The sequence below is a fragment of the Ascaphus truei genome, chromosome 14 (genome assembly GCF_040206685.1).
Source record: "Ascaphus truei isolate aAscTru1 chromosome 14, aAscTru1.hap1, whole genome shotgun sequence".
In the NCBI taxonomy this organism is placed as follows: Eukaryota; Metazoa; Chordata; class Amphibia; order Anura; family Ascaphidae; genus Ascaphus; species Ascaphus truei.
In genome coordinates, this window is record NC_134496.1 from 32,609,960 (window position 1) to 32,623,542 (window position 13,583).

At 46.0% G+C, this 13,583-nt stretch overlaps 1 protein-coding gene across 4 annotated transcripts in view; it reads right to left on the bottom strand.

Moving 5' to 3' along the window:
• The window catches only part of UGGT1 (UDP-glucose glycoprotein glucosyltransferase 1), a 97,220-nt gene extending 85,501 nt beyond the window's left edge, over positions 1–11,719 (bottom strand). For 3 of the 4 annotated variants that reach the window (XR_012788005.1, XR_012788004.1, XM_075570341.1), the window contains exons 1-5: positions 11,647–11,719; positions 6,963–7,101; positions 4,204–4,277; positions 1,744–1,874; positions 311–423 (exon numbers count right to left, since the gene is read on the bottom strand). Coding sequence is in view for 2 of the 4 variants with exons in the window: in XM_075570341.1 (XP_075426456.1) it covers positions 311–423; positions 1,744–1,874; positions 4,204–4,277; positions 6,963–7,087 (443 nt within the window). In the remaining 2 variants the exon portion in view is untranslated. The remainder of the gene's footprint in view (positions 1–310; positions 424–1,743; positions 1,875–4,203; positions 4,278–6,962; positions 7,102–11,646) is intronic. The other variant, XM_075570343.1, reaches the window with a different exon arrangement.
• Between the last annotated feature and the right edge of the window lie 1,864 nt (positions 11,720–13,583).

Here is a 13,583-nt window from a genome sequence, read left to right on the forward strand (position 1 = left end):
CCACCTGTGCTGAAGCAGGGCTATCCTGAAAACTTGACCGGTTGGTAGCTCTGAAGACTGACGTTAACTACCCCTTGTGTACACTATCCCAAAACCACAATATCACCCACTTTAACGTATGCTTTCTTGGAGGTATTTCAGTAATGATGGGTCCCTAAATGTATGCTCGTCGGCAGAATTAAACTTCATAAGGGGGCACTGATCTATTAAAAATGCATCCGAGTGGAAAATGATCTGTGAGGCTGCAGAGACATCAAAAACGAGAATCCTAAACATGCATTTTTCCTCCCACCCCCCGCCCCCCAACTACCTGTCCGAGGCATCTCTGAGAAGTGAAGTCAACCTATCCAGCTCACAGGTCTTCTCCCCGTGCACCACGATGAAAGCGGTACAGCCTGCGGGGGGAGGCTCGTCAGCTGCTATCTGTGTGAAAAGAAGATTATTATACGGCTGGAGGGAGGACGCAGCCTTTCACTGCTAGTAAACAGGCTTAGAAACAAACAATCATCCTTCAAGTGAAACTACCTGTTTTTTTGTGGGCTTAAAAAGCATCTTATTTTATTTCAAGGAGGGAAAAGTGGTTCCCATTGAGCCAAACAGCAGTATTTTAAGCTCTGAGGGCCCCCTAGATCCTTACCAGTGAAGTTACTGGGTTTAAATCACCCACGGGGAAAACAAAATGGCAGCCAAATCTCAGGCCAATAGGAAGCTGCATCATCGGTTATGATTTCCTATTGAATGGCCATTTAAATCTCCTTTAAAAACCAGGAAGTAATACCAGTCATTTTGCCAGTAAGTATCTGGGAAACTAGGGGATCCCCAGAGCTAAAAATAAAAATGGATGTTAGTTAGGGTGGTGCGAGGGACGCCCACAGATATAAGAACAGGAGACCAGCTTTGGGAAAATAACTGCAGGCTCTAGTTTAGCCCAAGTTCATAAAAAATATAAATATTTATTTATTTTTCTCGGTCAAAGTGCAGCAGAACATATAGCTTTTCTTAGTCCAAGTCCAGAAGAGAGTCAAGTCCAGCAGCACAAAAAGAAATATCAGGGAACCAGACCTCAGAGCCAGTATGTCTGCAGACAGGCCGTCTGATTTAAAGGCTCTAGCCCAGGTGATTCATTTGTGCTCCTGCCTCATCACCAGTGTCCGCACGCTGAGCGATTAGACTGCCTAAAGGCAGTGATCGCGTCTATACAGCGTGCGGGCGCACGCAAGCGGGATGCGTGTGAAATCAGTAAAAACTGATTTCTCGTGCGATAGGGCAGTCACGTGAGCGGTTTGCCCAATTAGGGCGAACCAGCTGTGTGACGTCACTGGCTCGCTCATAGACACGCCCCCGGACGGCGCTCATAGACTCGCTTTCCCTCAGCCTCCGCGCGGCTGCAGTGTCTATGGACGCAGCCTAGTGAAGCAAGGAATCTTGTGAAACGTGTTGGGTACCAGAATGCCGTCATGTGTCTGCAAAAGCAGTTAGAGTGGATTCATTTCGGACGTGAAGACGTGAGCTTCCCTCAACGTGTTTATACTGACACTTATTTGAGTGCAAACTGTATATTCTTTGATGCTACTTCTTGTGAAAAACATGGAAATCTCATGTGCTCTGGTGTACTTCTGCTTTGTTTCAAGGTCCCTGTTCAGCCAAGAAAGGCTTAGATGCGGAGGAGACAAAGCGCGTCCAAACACACCAAGGAAACATGGGGAGTCGCTCAGGAGGTGCCTGGGCTGAGGTGATACTGACCTGTTGGAACGTCTGCACAGTGGCAGAGTAGGAACGAAGGGACAGAGCAAACTTCAACATGTTCTGCTGCAGGGGGGAAAGGTGCTGGCCAGCTCTGGTCAACATCAGCTGGTAGTTTGAGTAATCGGAACCTAGGATAGGCAAACAGTTAAAGTGATGGTCCCCAAAGGAGGCAAAATAAATCAACACTTACTGTATCAATGAATACAATTGTGACGAACCTTCAAGGTTCAATCCCATGTAATCAGAAAGCAACCTTTTGGAACATTGTAACAATGCAACATTCTAACTGGATTCTCTAGACAAATCGAACCATGGTAACAGCAAAGATTTGTCAGCTCTCATTGGGGGGCAGGGAAACAATTAGCACTTCTTTGGGGCCTGTGAATGAACAACGGTTTGTGAATTAAGGTTTTTATCCTTATCCCCACCCAGTGCATATAAGAGAACCAACAAAGACAACGGGAGGGGGAGAGAGGAGCTCTGCCTGTTCCCAGGCCAGTATTTAGGCATAGGCCTACGGCGGTAAATTTCAGAGGGGCCGGTGCTGTGGGTGCAGAGGCCCTGCTCACTTCTCCACAACAATTAAACCAATTGCCGGGGGAGAGCGTGGAGCCTCTGTAAAGGTCTCTTACATCGTCCTGCGTCACCCTCCTCCTTCTGCAGCGTCAAATGACACCGCAACGTCACGTGGCAATGTGTTGCCATGACAACGTGACGTCACATCGCAATGTGTAGCCGTGTGACGTCATGACGCTGCAAGAGGAAAAGGTCGGCAAAAAGGTATGTGCCTATGGGCAGCAAAAAATTCTAAAACTGGCCCTGCCTGTGCAAAATCTTGTTGAATGTACGCCCCCCTTCTCCAGTCTCAGCTTGTGTTTACAAGCTAACAAATACTATGTAAGCATAATATAGGTGTCAAATTTGGGTATGAAGGCAATCAATCACCAAGATGTGATCCCCTATCCTAGAATGGATTGCCTGCTTAAGGGACTCATTGATTCATGGTATTAGGGTGCAGCTATATTTCTGCACAGATGATACACCACTTGGTTACCTTTTCCCCCACAAAAATAGGAGAGGGGGGGTGGGAGAAGAGAGAGCGTGCGTGTACATGTGTAGAGGGAGAACACATGTAGTTATCAAGCACTCGCAGAAAGCCAAGATCTAAAATAAACCTTTATGCACCATATCAATGCTTCCTGTGAGTGTCTGATAACTACATATTCTATACCATAGGAAAAAGAAAGAAAAAAAAATAAAACAAGAAAGGAGAACAACGAAGGATTGTGTAAATAGAAAGTGCTTTTACAGATAAAATAGCAAATATATTAAAAACTCACATATAGTTTTGAAGAAAAAAAACAGCACGCACGCCATCTTCATCACAGTTCCAAAGTCTCTGGCTGACAATTGCTTCATTTCCAACGGTGAGCCCAAAACGGAAGCAAACATACACCGTGGAGAAACTTGGTGCCGGATGTCACAGCGTGATTAGACGGCCAATGCGTGTTTCGCGTCATACGCTTCATCAGGGGGGAAAGCATATGGCCCGAAACACGTAGTGGCCGTCTAAGGCCGCGCTTATAGTCCTTGCTACGGAGACGTCACGCTTCGGTCACTGAAAAAAAATCAAATTGACGGCCAGCGATCGGAACCAAGCCGTCGCTTTGTCGCGTCGCTCCTACTATACGTGCACGCGACGGATTCAATACATTTGTTTTGTCGCGACGCAGAGGTTATAAGCGGCCTAATAATCACGCTATGACGTCTGACACTAAGTTTCTATACGAGGCTGTTGAGCATCCGTCTCCCTAGAGATTGGGCGTTACGGTGAATGTTTGCTTCCGTTTTGGAAGCAAGCATTTGTCAGCCAGAAACTGGAACTGTGATGAAGATGCCATGCGTGCCGTTTTTTTCAAACCTATATGTGAGCTTTTAATATATTGCTATATTATCTTTAAAAGCACTTTCTACTTACACAATCCTTTGTTGTGCTCCTTTCTTGTTTATTTTCTGGTCAAGTCAGCACCAATTGCGAGAGATTTTGGAGCAGCAGGAAGGATTGCCACTGATTGTCAAGATTGTGGGTGTCTTGGATTTAATACATGTGGATCTATATCACGGGTGCTCAACTCGAGTCCCCCAAACAGGTCAGGTTTTCAGGATATCCCAGCTTCAGCACAGGTGGCTCAGAGGCTCAGTTGAAGACTGAGCCAGCTGTGCTGAAGCAGGGACATCCTGAAAACCTGACCTGGGGGGGGGGGGGGACTTGACTGGAGTTGAGCACCACTGTTCTATACCATACCAGAAGCAGCGTGCCCAGGCCAAAGACATGTTACGTCAGACACACACAGACACACAGACACACAGACACACAGACACACAGACACACAGACACACAGACACACAGACGAAGCAGGTTTGTGAATGTTGAAAAGAAAAGTCTTATTACTTCACCTTGATCGTCCACTACTTGGTTTCCATCAACAAAGCTCCAGAACTTATCCTCGCCTTCTTCAGCTAAAAATTCACTAAGAAAGGAAGACAAAGCAGCTCCAGATATCTGATATCAACCAAACAGGATGGCAGGCAACTTATAGAACAAGAAGAGTACAGTGAGAGAAGAGGAAAACAAGTACAAGAAGAGGAATAAGACGGGGAGAAAGAGAGGGTGTCAGCAGCAGAAGCCACCGGCTGTGCGGCTTACAAAAAATAATTCACATTTAAACAGATGTAATGTCAATTCAATTTACAGCGTGGCAGCTAATATCCCCCATTCTTAGAAAACGGGAATAAACAGGCACAATTGGATATATGCAAGAAGTCTGAATATTTTTACTTGTACTTTGCGTACCTACAGTATGTAGAATTCCTCATTTTCTATAGATCACATTCAATATGATTCAGAGAAGTCTTCCCCCTTGCTAAAGACACTGTAAACCCCATTCACACCAATGGAGCTTGCAGATTCCCTAGCAAGGTGATTGCGTAATTTATGTTAAGGGTGATGATACCAAAGTCATGAATCAGTTGAACTCGCATTTCTGGTAAATCTAGTCTCCGGGAAGACTCAGGCGCTCAAATGCAGTAATATTTACCAGCTGGCATCAGTTGCTGCTTTCATGGCATTAAAGCATTTTTTTTAATAACTTCCGTTTTTATGGGTTTTACAATTTATACAATGTGTCACAAACCATTGTCAAGTACCAAAAAACAAATAAAACTGACCATCCCTATTTTACTTGGGAGAACATACAGACATGTAACCACATTGACAAACTACACCGAAACACAGGACGAGACAGGCGGGACCCACAGGACAAAGGAAAGACATAGGGAAAAGGGGGAGGGGGGGGTGGCCTTGTCGCCAGCGTTGGATACTTCTTAGGCCTCAATTTCCGACTGATCGACTCGGAATCCCTGGCCGGTTGCCGACCTCCTTCGTTTCGTGGCAGCATTAAAGCATTTTATTTTAAACATGTACCTGTATGCTTTGTCAAAAGCAGAAATATTTACATGAACAAGTCAAAGTGGCATTAACTCATGTTTTGCTTTATATTATTTATTTTTTTATGTTTGTAGCAGGAGGTTTCTAGAGCTCAACCACGTTGATTTCAGCTGCGGGGATCCCCTGCTTCCAGAGATACTTACATTGAAAGGTGATGCCGGTTGCAGCCCTGGCTGGGCACAAAACATCTGTTTAAAAGGTCTCAACAGGGAACTGCAACATCCTCCCTTGTGACTTCCTTTTGGCCCGCGTGATGCGAGACCTTTAAACAGGACAGAGATACCGGCAGCATCTTCAGATGTTAGTATCTCGGGGAGCAGGGGGTCCACGTAACTGAAAGTAACACAGTTCAGCTCTAGAGACCCCGTGCTTCCTACTTAAGGGAAAACACTATTTTGTTGTTTTCAAAGGCTTTGATGCTTTAAAGAACAGAGGAAGCAAGCTAACCTGTGAGATTGAAAGTGAGAGGTCATTAACATAACATAACATACATATATATTCATTGTGTTTTTAGACTACGGAAGCAAATGGAATGGAGGATCGAAGCTTTAAACCAACAATCCCCATTAAAATGTATTTACAGGGAAGTTCATTGTAGGATGCAGCTTAATTACCCAAGCAAAGCTCTTTCTCTTACATACATTTGTAAAGAGGTAAGAACAATTGGTATTATCCTAGAGGGTCATGGCTGTTTAACTAGTGTTCCAAAGGGGCCGGATCAGAAAGATGTTAGGAGTAGAAGGGCCATCAGCTTATTGTAATTGCATTATGATTAAAAACTTACAAATTAATATATTTCAAGATTTGTCAAGCAATTATAACATTTCTCCTATATACATTTCCATGGCCTTGCGTTACACGGGAGTTTCAATGTGAAAAATTACACTTCTTTGCTTAACCCCATGAGTGCCAGTGCCACGGCAGCATTCACAATCATGAGTCCTCTTCCTGTATGACCGCGTTCTGCACTCTTTTCGTACAAAAACATAGCTACTAAAATCAGCGGGCCAGTGGAGTGTCAGACCCCATGATCCGTGGGCACCAAAAGGGTTTAAAATGTAGTTCCGCCTCAGGCTTTTGCACTCGGTTTGAGTCAGGGATCTCCAGAGCAGAACGGTGTTAATTTCTGCTCTGGGGACCACCTGTTTCCAGAGATACATACTGTACCACCGAAAGTGGTGAAGTACGTGCCTCCAGGGTGAATACAGTGGTTTAAACTTTGTGCGTCGAGCGGGCTGACATGTGGCCTGCGTCACGTAGGACCTTTAAAACAGGCGTCATTTCGTTTACCCTGGAGGGGACTGAAACGTGCTACCTTTACCAGTAAGGTATCTCAGAAACCAGGGGTGGCCACAGAGCTGAAAATAGCATGTTTCAGCTCTGGGGACCCCATTTCCCATCTATATTTAACTAACAAAAAGGGGGGGGGGGAGTTAACCCGTTGGACGCCCCGTGACTAACTACACCCCAAAATCCTACTCGTTTTTGTTAGGGGAGATAGATCTGCACTGATCAGGAATGAAAAGGGGATGACACCTCCCCTTTTTTTCTCAGTAACTGAGCAGTCACGTGGTCGAAGTCCTGGAGGGGCCATGGCCCTCTGGTCTCGCAACCGCACCTGCACTCAAAGGGTTGAAAAAAAGGGGGGAACTGCTGCTTTAACAGTAACCATGACCAAAGAGCCACGGTATACAGAGCGCGTTCTTACCTGGCTTCCAGTAACAAAGGAGTCGAGGGCCACTTGGTGGTAAGAGATGTGGTCACTGCCTTTGACTCTGCAGCCACGGCAGAGAAGCACAGGCTCAATCCAAGGAGAACGGTCACTGTCCCCATTGTGCAGCAGGCTTCTGAAAGGAAAAGACAGCAAAGATATCTCATCACAGCCCAAATAGGAACCGTTCTGTATAATTTAACATGGAAAAGGGCCTCATTTGTCATCTCGTCCGGGACACATTAACCACTTGATCAGCGTTAAAAGACGTGTTGTCTTGTTTGATTTACTTTTTGAAATAGCTTTGACGCAGGGGGTCTCCAGAGCCAAACTGCGTTGATTTCAGCTCCGGGAATCCCTGCTTCCTGAGATACATAACGCACCTGGGCACCCAATCTGGAGGTTTAAAAAGGTTGCGCATCCCAATAAGTGCAAACGTCATTGTATTGGCCCGCGTGATGCGGGACCTTTCAACAGGACAGATACCGCAGCACCTTCAGATGTTAGAATGCAGATGCTTTAAAGGAAAATAATTGACATTTGAATTCTGTGTTTTTCTGGGCACTTTGTTTAGTTTCCATCCTTCCTTCGGGTGGCCTATGTATCCTCTCTGTGGCTGGGGTGCTACACAAGGTACAACTCAATACGAAACGATGCTTCCTTTCCGGTTTTAACTGGAAGTGCAAGTCGATCACTTAAAACCTAAAACCAAAATCTATATATATTTTTTTCACAAGAAATAAACCAGCATATACAATCTAACTGGTCTCATTAAAAAATCGTACCAAATGATCCCCTAATTGTACCCGAGAGGATGCCAGCAAAGACGTTTCACTTCAAAAACTGACCAGTCTAACCATTTTGTCGACAGAGGTTTCAGGCAATAAAAGGTTATGAACTTAGCCAAGCAGCCGTGAGGTTAAACTAATAAGAAATAACAATATATTTAGTTCAACAGATAAGTGAAAGTATTATAGAATTGGATTTTAAAGTCAAACTAGAGGTGAGCATAGCTGCCGAAACATCGATTTCATAAAACACTCCCAGAGCAATGTGGCAAAGATTCCCTATTGCTACATGTGCAAACTATATCAGAAACAAACATGCTTTATTTTCAAGGGCTGTCTTTGTTGTTGTTGATATATCTGGGTTGTTTTTGTTCAGACTAGAAGACTAAATGAGCCCCTTAAACAAGCAATCCAGCCGAGGACCAAATACTAACAGCAGCGACATGTTTAAAGCTGCAGTTCAGTCTTTTTTTTTTTTTTTTTTTTCGTTTTTTACTTCAATAGTTTCATGTGTGCAATCTCTAATTACCTAAAGAACTGTATAGCTGCCGGTCAATTCGTTCTCCATGTATTGATAGGTCGAAATTTGGTGACATAATTAGTGAAGGGATCTGTTTATATTCTGCTTGTCTGTCAGCGGAAGCTCATGAATATTCATGAGCACTCCTGCACTGACAAGTGCTAGAGGGAGGGCAGGGCTGACAAAGGGGTGTGCCAGAGCTTGTGACAGGACATGAAGGGGCAGTGCCTTAGCAAATGGCTGTTAAAATAGAATACAAGAAAATTGGTCTTTCAAAGTTGTTTTTTTAAAAACAGAAAATGCTAAAAGTATATTTTCTTACTACAGAACTGATTTATTAAAAAATACACACATGCAGGATATTGACTGAACTGCAGCTTTAAGGAGTCACCTCTGGGTGATTTGGGCTTTTTTACCCAAATCTGACACCTGTAAGTATTTTAAATCATTTTTCAAAGTCTGTTTGTAAACACGGTGAGCGGAGACTTGTATGTATGTAGGTTATATCTTTATTTATAAAGAACCATCCAAGTTCACAGCACTTTACAGTACACATTATAATAGCACAATGGGAATAAGGGCTTCAGACAAAACAATAGGAAAAGGAGTCACTGCCCCAAAGAGCTTACAATCTAAGTGGTAAGTGTGGAGAACTTACAGAAATTGTAGGAAGGCGTTCTGGTAAGTTTGTCTACAAGGGGCCAAGATTGGTGCATATGAGATGCATAGTATAAGCCAGCGGAGCTTATATGCTTAGTTAAAGAGGGTGCCAGTAGGATATCGAGGGGAAGGGCATTCCAGAGGCGAGGAGCAGTGAGTGCGAAAGATTTTAAGGGGGGGGGGAGACATACAAGAGGTGCAGACAGAAGACATCCTTGAGCAGAACGCAAGAGTCGAGCAGGTGTGTAGCGAGAAATTAGGACTGAGGTGTAAGGAGGGGGAGAGCAGTGTATAGCCTTTAAAGAGAGGAGAAATTTCATAAGTAATACAGGATTTAATAGGAAGCCAGGAGAGGGGTTTCAGCAGCAGAGAAGCCAAGATAGATTTAGGAGAGTGTAAAAGTATTCTAGCAGCAGCATTTCGGATAGACTGTAGGGAAGACAGGTGGAGAGGCAGGAAGGCCAGATAGTAGGTTAGTTTTAGCAGTAGAGCAACAGAGGAAAGGACGTATCTTTGCAACATTAGGCCGCGGTTCAGCCAATGAGGGTGAACTGCTCACGTAACATCACAGCCACGCCTCAGCCACGCCTCCCCCCCCCCCCTGTCGCCTCCAGCACAGGTTTCACGAGGTCACGCGCGGGCACTGTCACCACAACTATAAATGAAACCTTAAGGAGGGAAAAAAAACTACAGGGTTAAGCTACATTGTGAATGTGGGAGGGGGTTGATTTCCTCTGGCTGCTTCCTTCTGTCAGATGTCACTGTATTCAAGAGTTTGCACAGGTAAAATCCCCCTCCCCTTAATGTATATGCTCGCTGATGAGGGAACAGTTGGTTGACAAACACTCCATTTAGAGGCCTCAAAGAAAAAAAATTTGTAATTAATTTCCAGAAGAAAAAAATAAGCGAAATATTTGCTTTTAGCATGGTTACATTTCTTTAGGGCAGCCAACTAGACTGGAAAATTATTTCCAAAAGTAGGTTCTTGCTGGCTACGTGGTGAGTGTACCTTTAACCACTGCACAAAAAAAACAAAGTCTTACATCAAATTTACATATTGGTCTAAGGCTGAGTCCATGGTAACTTCAGTCGTGCGGAGGCACGCTGAGGGAAAGCCTGGCCTTAGTTCGCGCGCCGTGTCGGGGGTGGGCCAGTGACGTCACGGAGCTGGTTCGCCCTCATTGGGCGGACCGCTTACGTAACCAGCCCTATGCTGTGCATGCAATGTCTTGTATATAATGTATACCCTGCTCATTATGTAACTATTTGTAAACATGTATTATTTGTCTTAACTCCAGGACATACTTGAAAACGAGAGGTAACTCTCAATGTATTGCTTCCTGGTAAAATATTTTATAAATAAATAAATATGCTCCCAAGAGTGCTCAAACTAGAAATTTGCTATGACCTACGCCTCCGCGAGCCCCTGCTAAAGCCGCTCTCATGGCGGCTGCAGGGGTTTACTGACTAGCGTCAGCGCGCCTCAGCACAGGTCAGCACCTAAGCGCTGACCCTGGACTCAGCCTAAGGCAGCGATTCCCAACAGGGTTCCGTGCAGTATCACCAACAAATTTTCAACTTGCAGTATAGTGGGTTTCTGAGTCGGTATGGAGACTGCGCACTTAGAAAGGCCCTGAGTTGCACCTCCACCTAGACGATATAGCGGTCAAGAGCTTCCAAAGTCGCTCCCAACAATGCTTTGCATCCACAGCGGCAAGGCATCGTGGGATATGACTTTAGGAGCTTCAGTTTGGGGCCTTATTAAGCATGTGTTCACCCCACGAGCTCAGGACAGTATAGTGCCTGGGATCGGTCACACAGTTTTGTTAGCAATAAATAGTCTGATGTGTAGGTAATTAGCTTAATTAGGGGTTTGTGGAACATATTTTCTAGCAGGAAGAGCACAATGTGAAAAAGATTGGGAACCGGTCTATGAAGTTTCAGTAGTTATCAAATTAGACAGCGAATTATCTACTTCCTACAGTTCAAACTAATTATTTTTGTTTGCACAAGCAGATGGTAAACTGACCAATTACACTAAAATTATACATGTGTATAATGCAGTGAAGGATAAAATGACAGCAGCCAACTTAAATGTGTCCCACAAAAAAGCAATGCCAGTGTTTTTAATCATATAATAAATGACAGGGATAAGAAATTTGGAGTAACCAGGTCACAGTTGTTATGACACGAAAGGAATGTGACCAGAATGGGAAAGTTGGTGCCTTATTTCAGGCCAGTCGAATTTCACATCTAACCAGATTCTTAATTAGACCATCCCAAGTAGCAGGTAAACAAAAATAAAGTGTTTAAACAATTCCTTTCCCTATTGTGCCCTCTCATGTCTGATGCACTTGTTCGGTTACAAGTCCATGCGTCCTGGGGTCTATTTTGTTAAAGCTTGCATGCATGATTGAACGTAGGGGAATAAAATGTACATGCATCTCTGCTCATTCCTTTGTATTCGTGCATATGTTCATATATAATGCATACACTCACATACAAACATATGCATGAATAAACATATCCCACTTAGCCTGTAAGCTCTCCGGGGCAGGGATTTCCTTTACAACCGTCTGACTTTGACACACACACTTTTGTTTATAAGTCTGTCTGGACATGTTGCCAGTAAGTGTACACAGCGGCCTCGCTATCTCTCCGCCTTCACTTTGAACGGAGTCCCCAACGCTTGGAATAAGGACACGTTACTTACGGTTACCGGCTCTTCCTCTCACCTCCCGCGTCACTCACTTCCGCTTCCGCCTTCCCACCGGAAAAGGGCTGTGCATCCCCTCGCTGCAGTGGCGGCCATCTTGGGTGTGGGCAAACGCTCCCTGCTTGCAGGTCTGCGAGGCCGCCCCGACCTGGAGTCCCAAATCAAACTATTCTCGCCAGTAAAACGCGAACGATGCAAAGGCGGGAAAGGCTGTGTTTGGCGTTGCTAAGATATGGCATTTGGGGGCGGGGGGGTTTCCAGAGCGTCATCTGTTGCTGGGTAGAGTAAATATCTGGCAATGAGTCCTATGCTTATACCATACAGTATGTCTCTATGAGATTATAATACCCCATATACACCCTTCCATATGACACCTAAAAGGGCAATGCCTGAAGATAATATTTAAGGTGCAAATTGCAATCCATCCCAACTGTTGTTTGTTTATTTATTATTATAACTATTATTCACAAAAAAAAGTATTCAACAGTTTGGTAATATTTCTTTTTTTTTTAAATGTCGTTTAGAGAGACCTGGTTGAATGAAGGGGGGAATGGGGGACGGTTGTGAAAGGGGTGGTGGGGGTGGTTGGGTTGTGCAAACGGGCAGGAGGGGGGCGGTTGTTTTGAGCAAAGGGGCAGGAGGGAGGGGCGGTTGGGTTGAGCAAAGGGGCAGGAGGGAGGGGTGGTTGGGTTGAGCAAACAGGCAGGAGGGAGGGGCGGTTGGGTTGATCAAAGGCAGAAGGGGGGATGCTTGGGGTAGGAGCGGGGGGCGGTTGGGTTGAGTGGAGGGTTGGAGGTTGGATTGAGCGAAAGGGCGGGAGGGGGGAGGTTGGATTGAGTGGAGGGGGTTGGTTGAGTTGAGTGATGGGGCGGGAAGGGGGCGGTTGGGTTGAGTGATGGGGCAGAAGGGGGGCCTTTGGGTTGAGCGTAGCAGCAAGAGGGGGCGTTGGGTTGAGCAAAGGGGCGGGAGGAAGAGGGGAGGTGGTTGGGTTGAGTGTTGGGTGAGGAGAAGTTGAGTTGAGTGAAGTTGAGGGGTGGTTGGGTTGAGCGAATGGGCGGGAGGGGGCGTGGTTGTGTTGAGCAATCACTCAGGGCAGGAGGGGGGGTGTTTCGTTTGAGTGACGGGGCTGAAGGGAGGGGTGGTTGGGTTGTGCGAAGGAAGGGTGGTTGTGTTGAGTGAAGGATGGGGTGGTTGGATGAGCGAAAGGGCGGGAGGCGGTTGCATTGAGCGATGGGGCAGGAGGGGGGTGGTTTGGTTGAGCATAGCGGCGGGAGGGAGGGGTAGCTGGGTTAATCAAAGTGGCAGGTGGGGGTGGTTGGGTTGAGCGAAGAGGCGGGAGGGGGCGGTTGGGTTGAACAAAGGGGCAGGAGGGGGTGATAATTGGGTTGAGCGAAGGAGCGGAAGGGGGGTGGTTGGGTTGAGCAAATGGGTGGGAGGGGGGTGGTTGGGTTGAGCAATGGGGCGGGAGCCATTGGGTTGAGCTATGGGGTAGGAGGGGGGCAGTTGGTTTGAGCAAAGGGGTGGGATGTATGGGGCGGTTGTGTTGAGCGAAGGGGTCGGTTAGGTAGAACGACGGGGTGCAGGGAAGTTGAGTTGAGTGAAGGTTGGAGTGGTTTGGTTGAACGAAAGGGCGGGAGGGGGGGGGCGATTGGGTTGATCGAAAGTGCGGGAGGGGGGTAATTTTTATTTCTGAATGCAAGAATATAAAAACCATACATTTAACCTGTAATAGTAATGATTCTTTCAGAACGGTATTGCTAGCCAAAGTGTCTGAGGCTGAGTCCATGGTGACTTCAGCCGTGCGGATGCGCGCTGAGGCTGAGGGAAAGCGGGTGCGTCCTAGGGTCGGGGGGCGGGCCAATGACATCACGGAGCTGGTTCGTCCTCATTGGGCAAACCGCTCACGTGACCGGCCCTGTGCTCCCGTGAGCGCC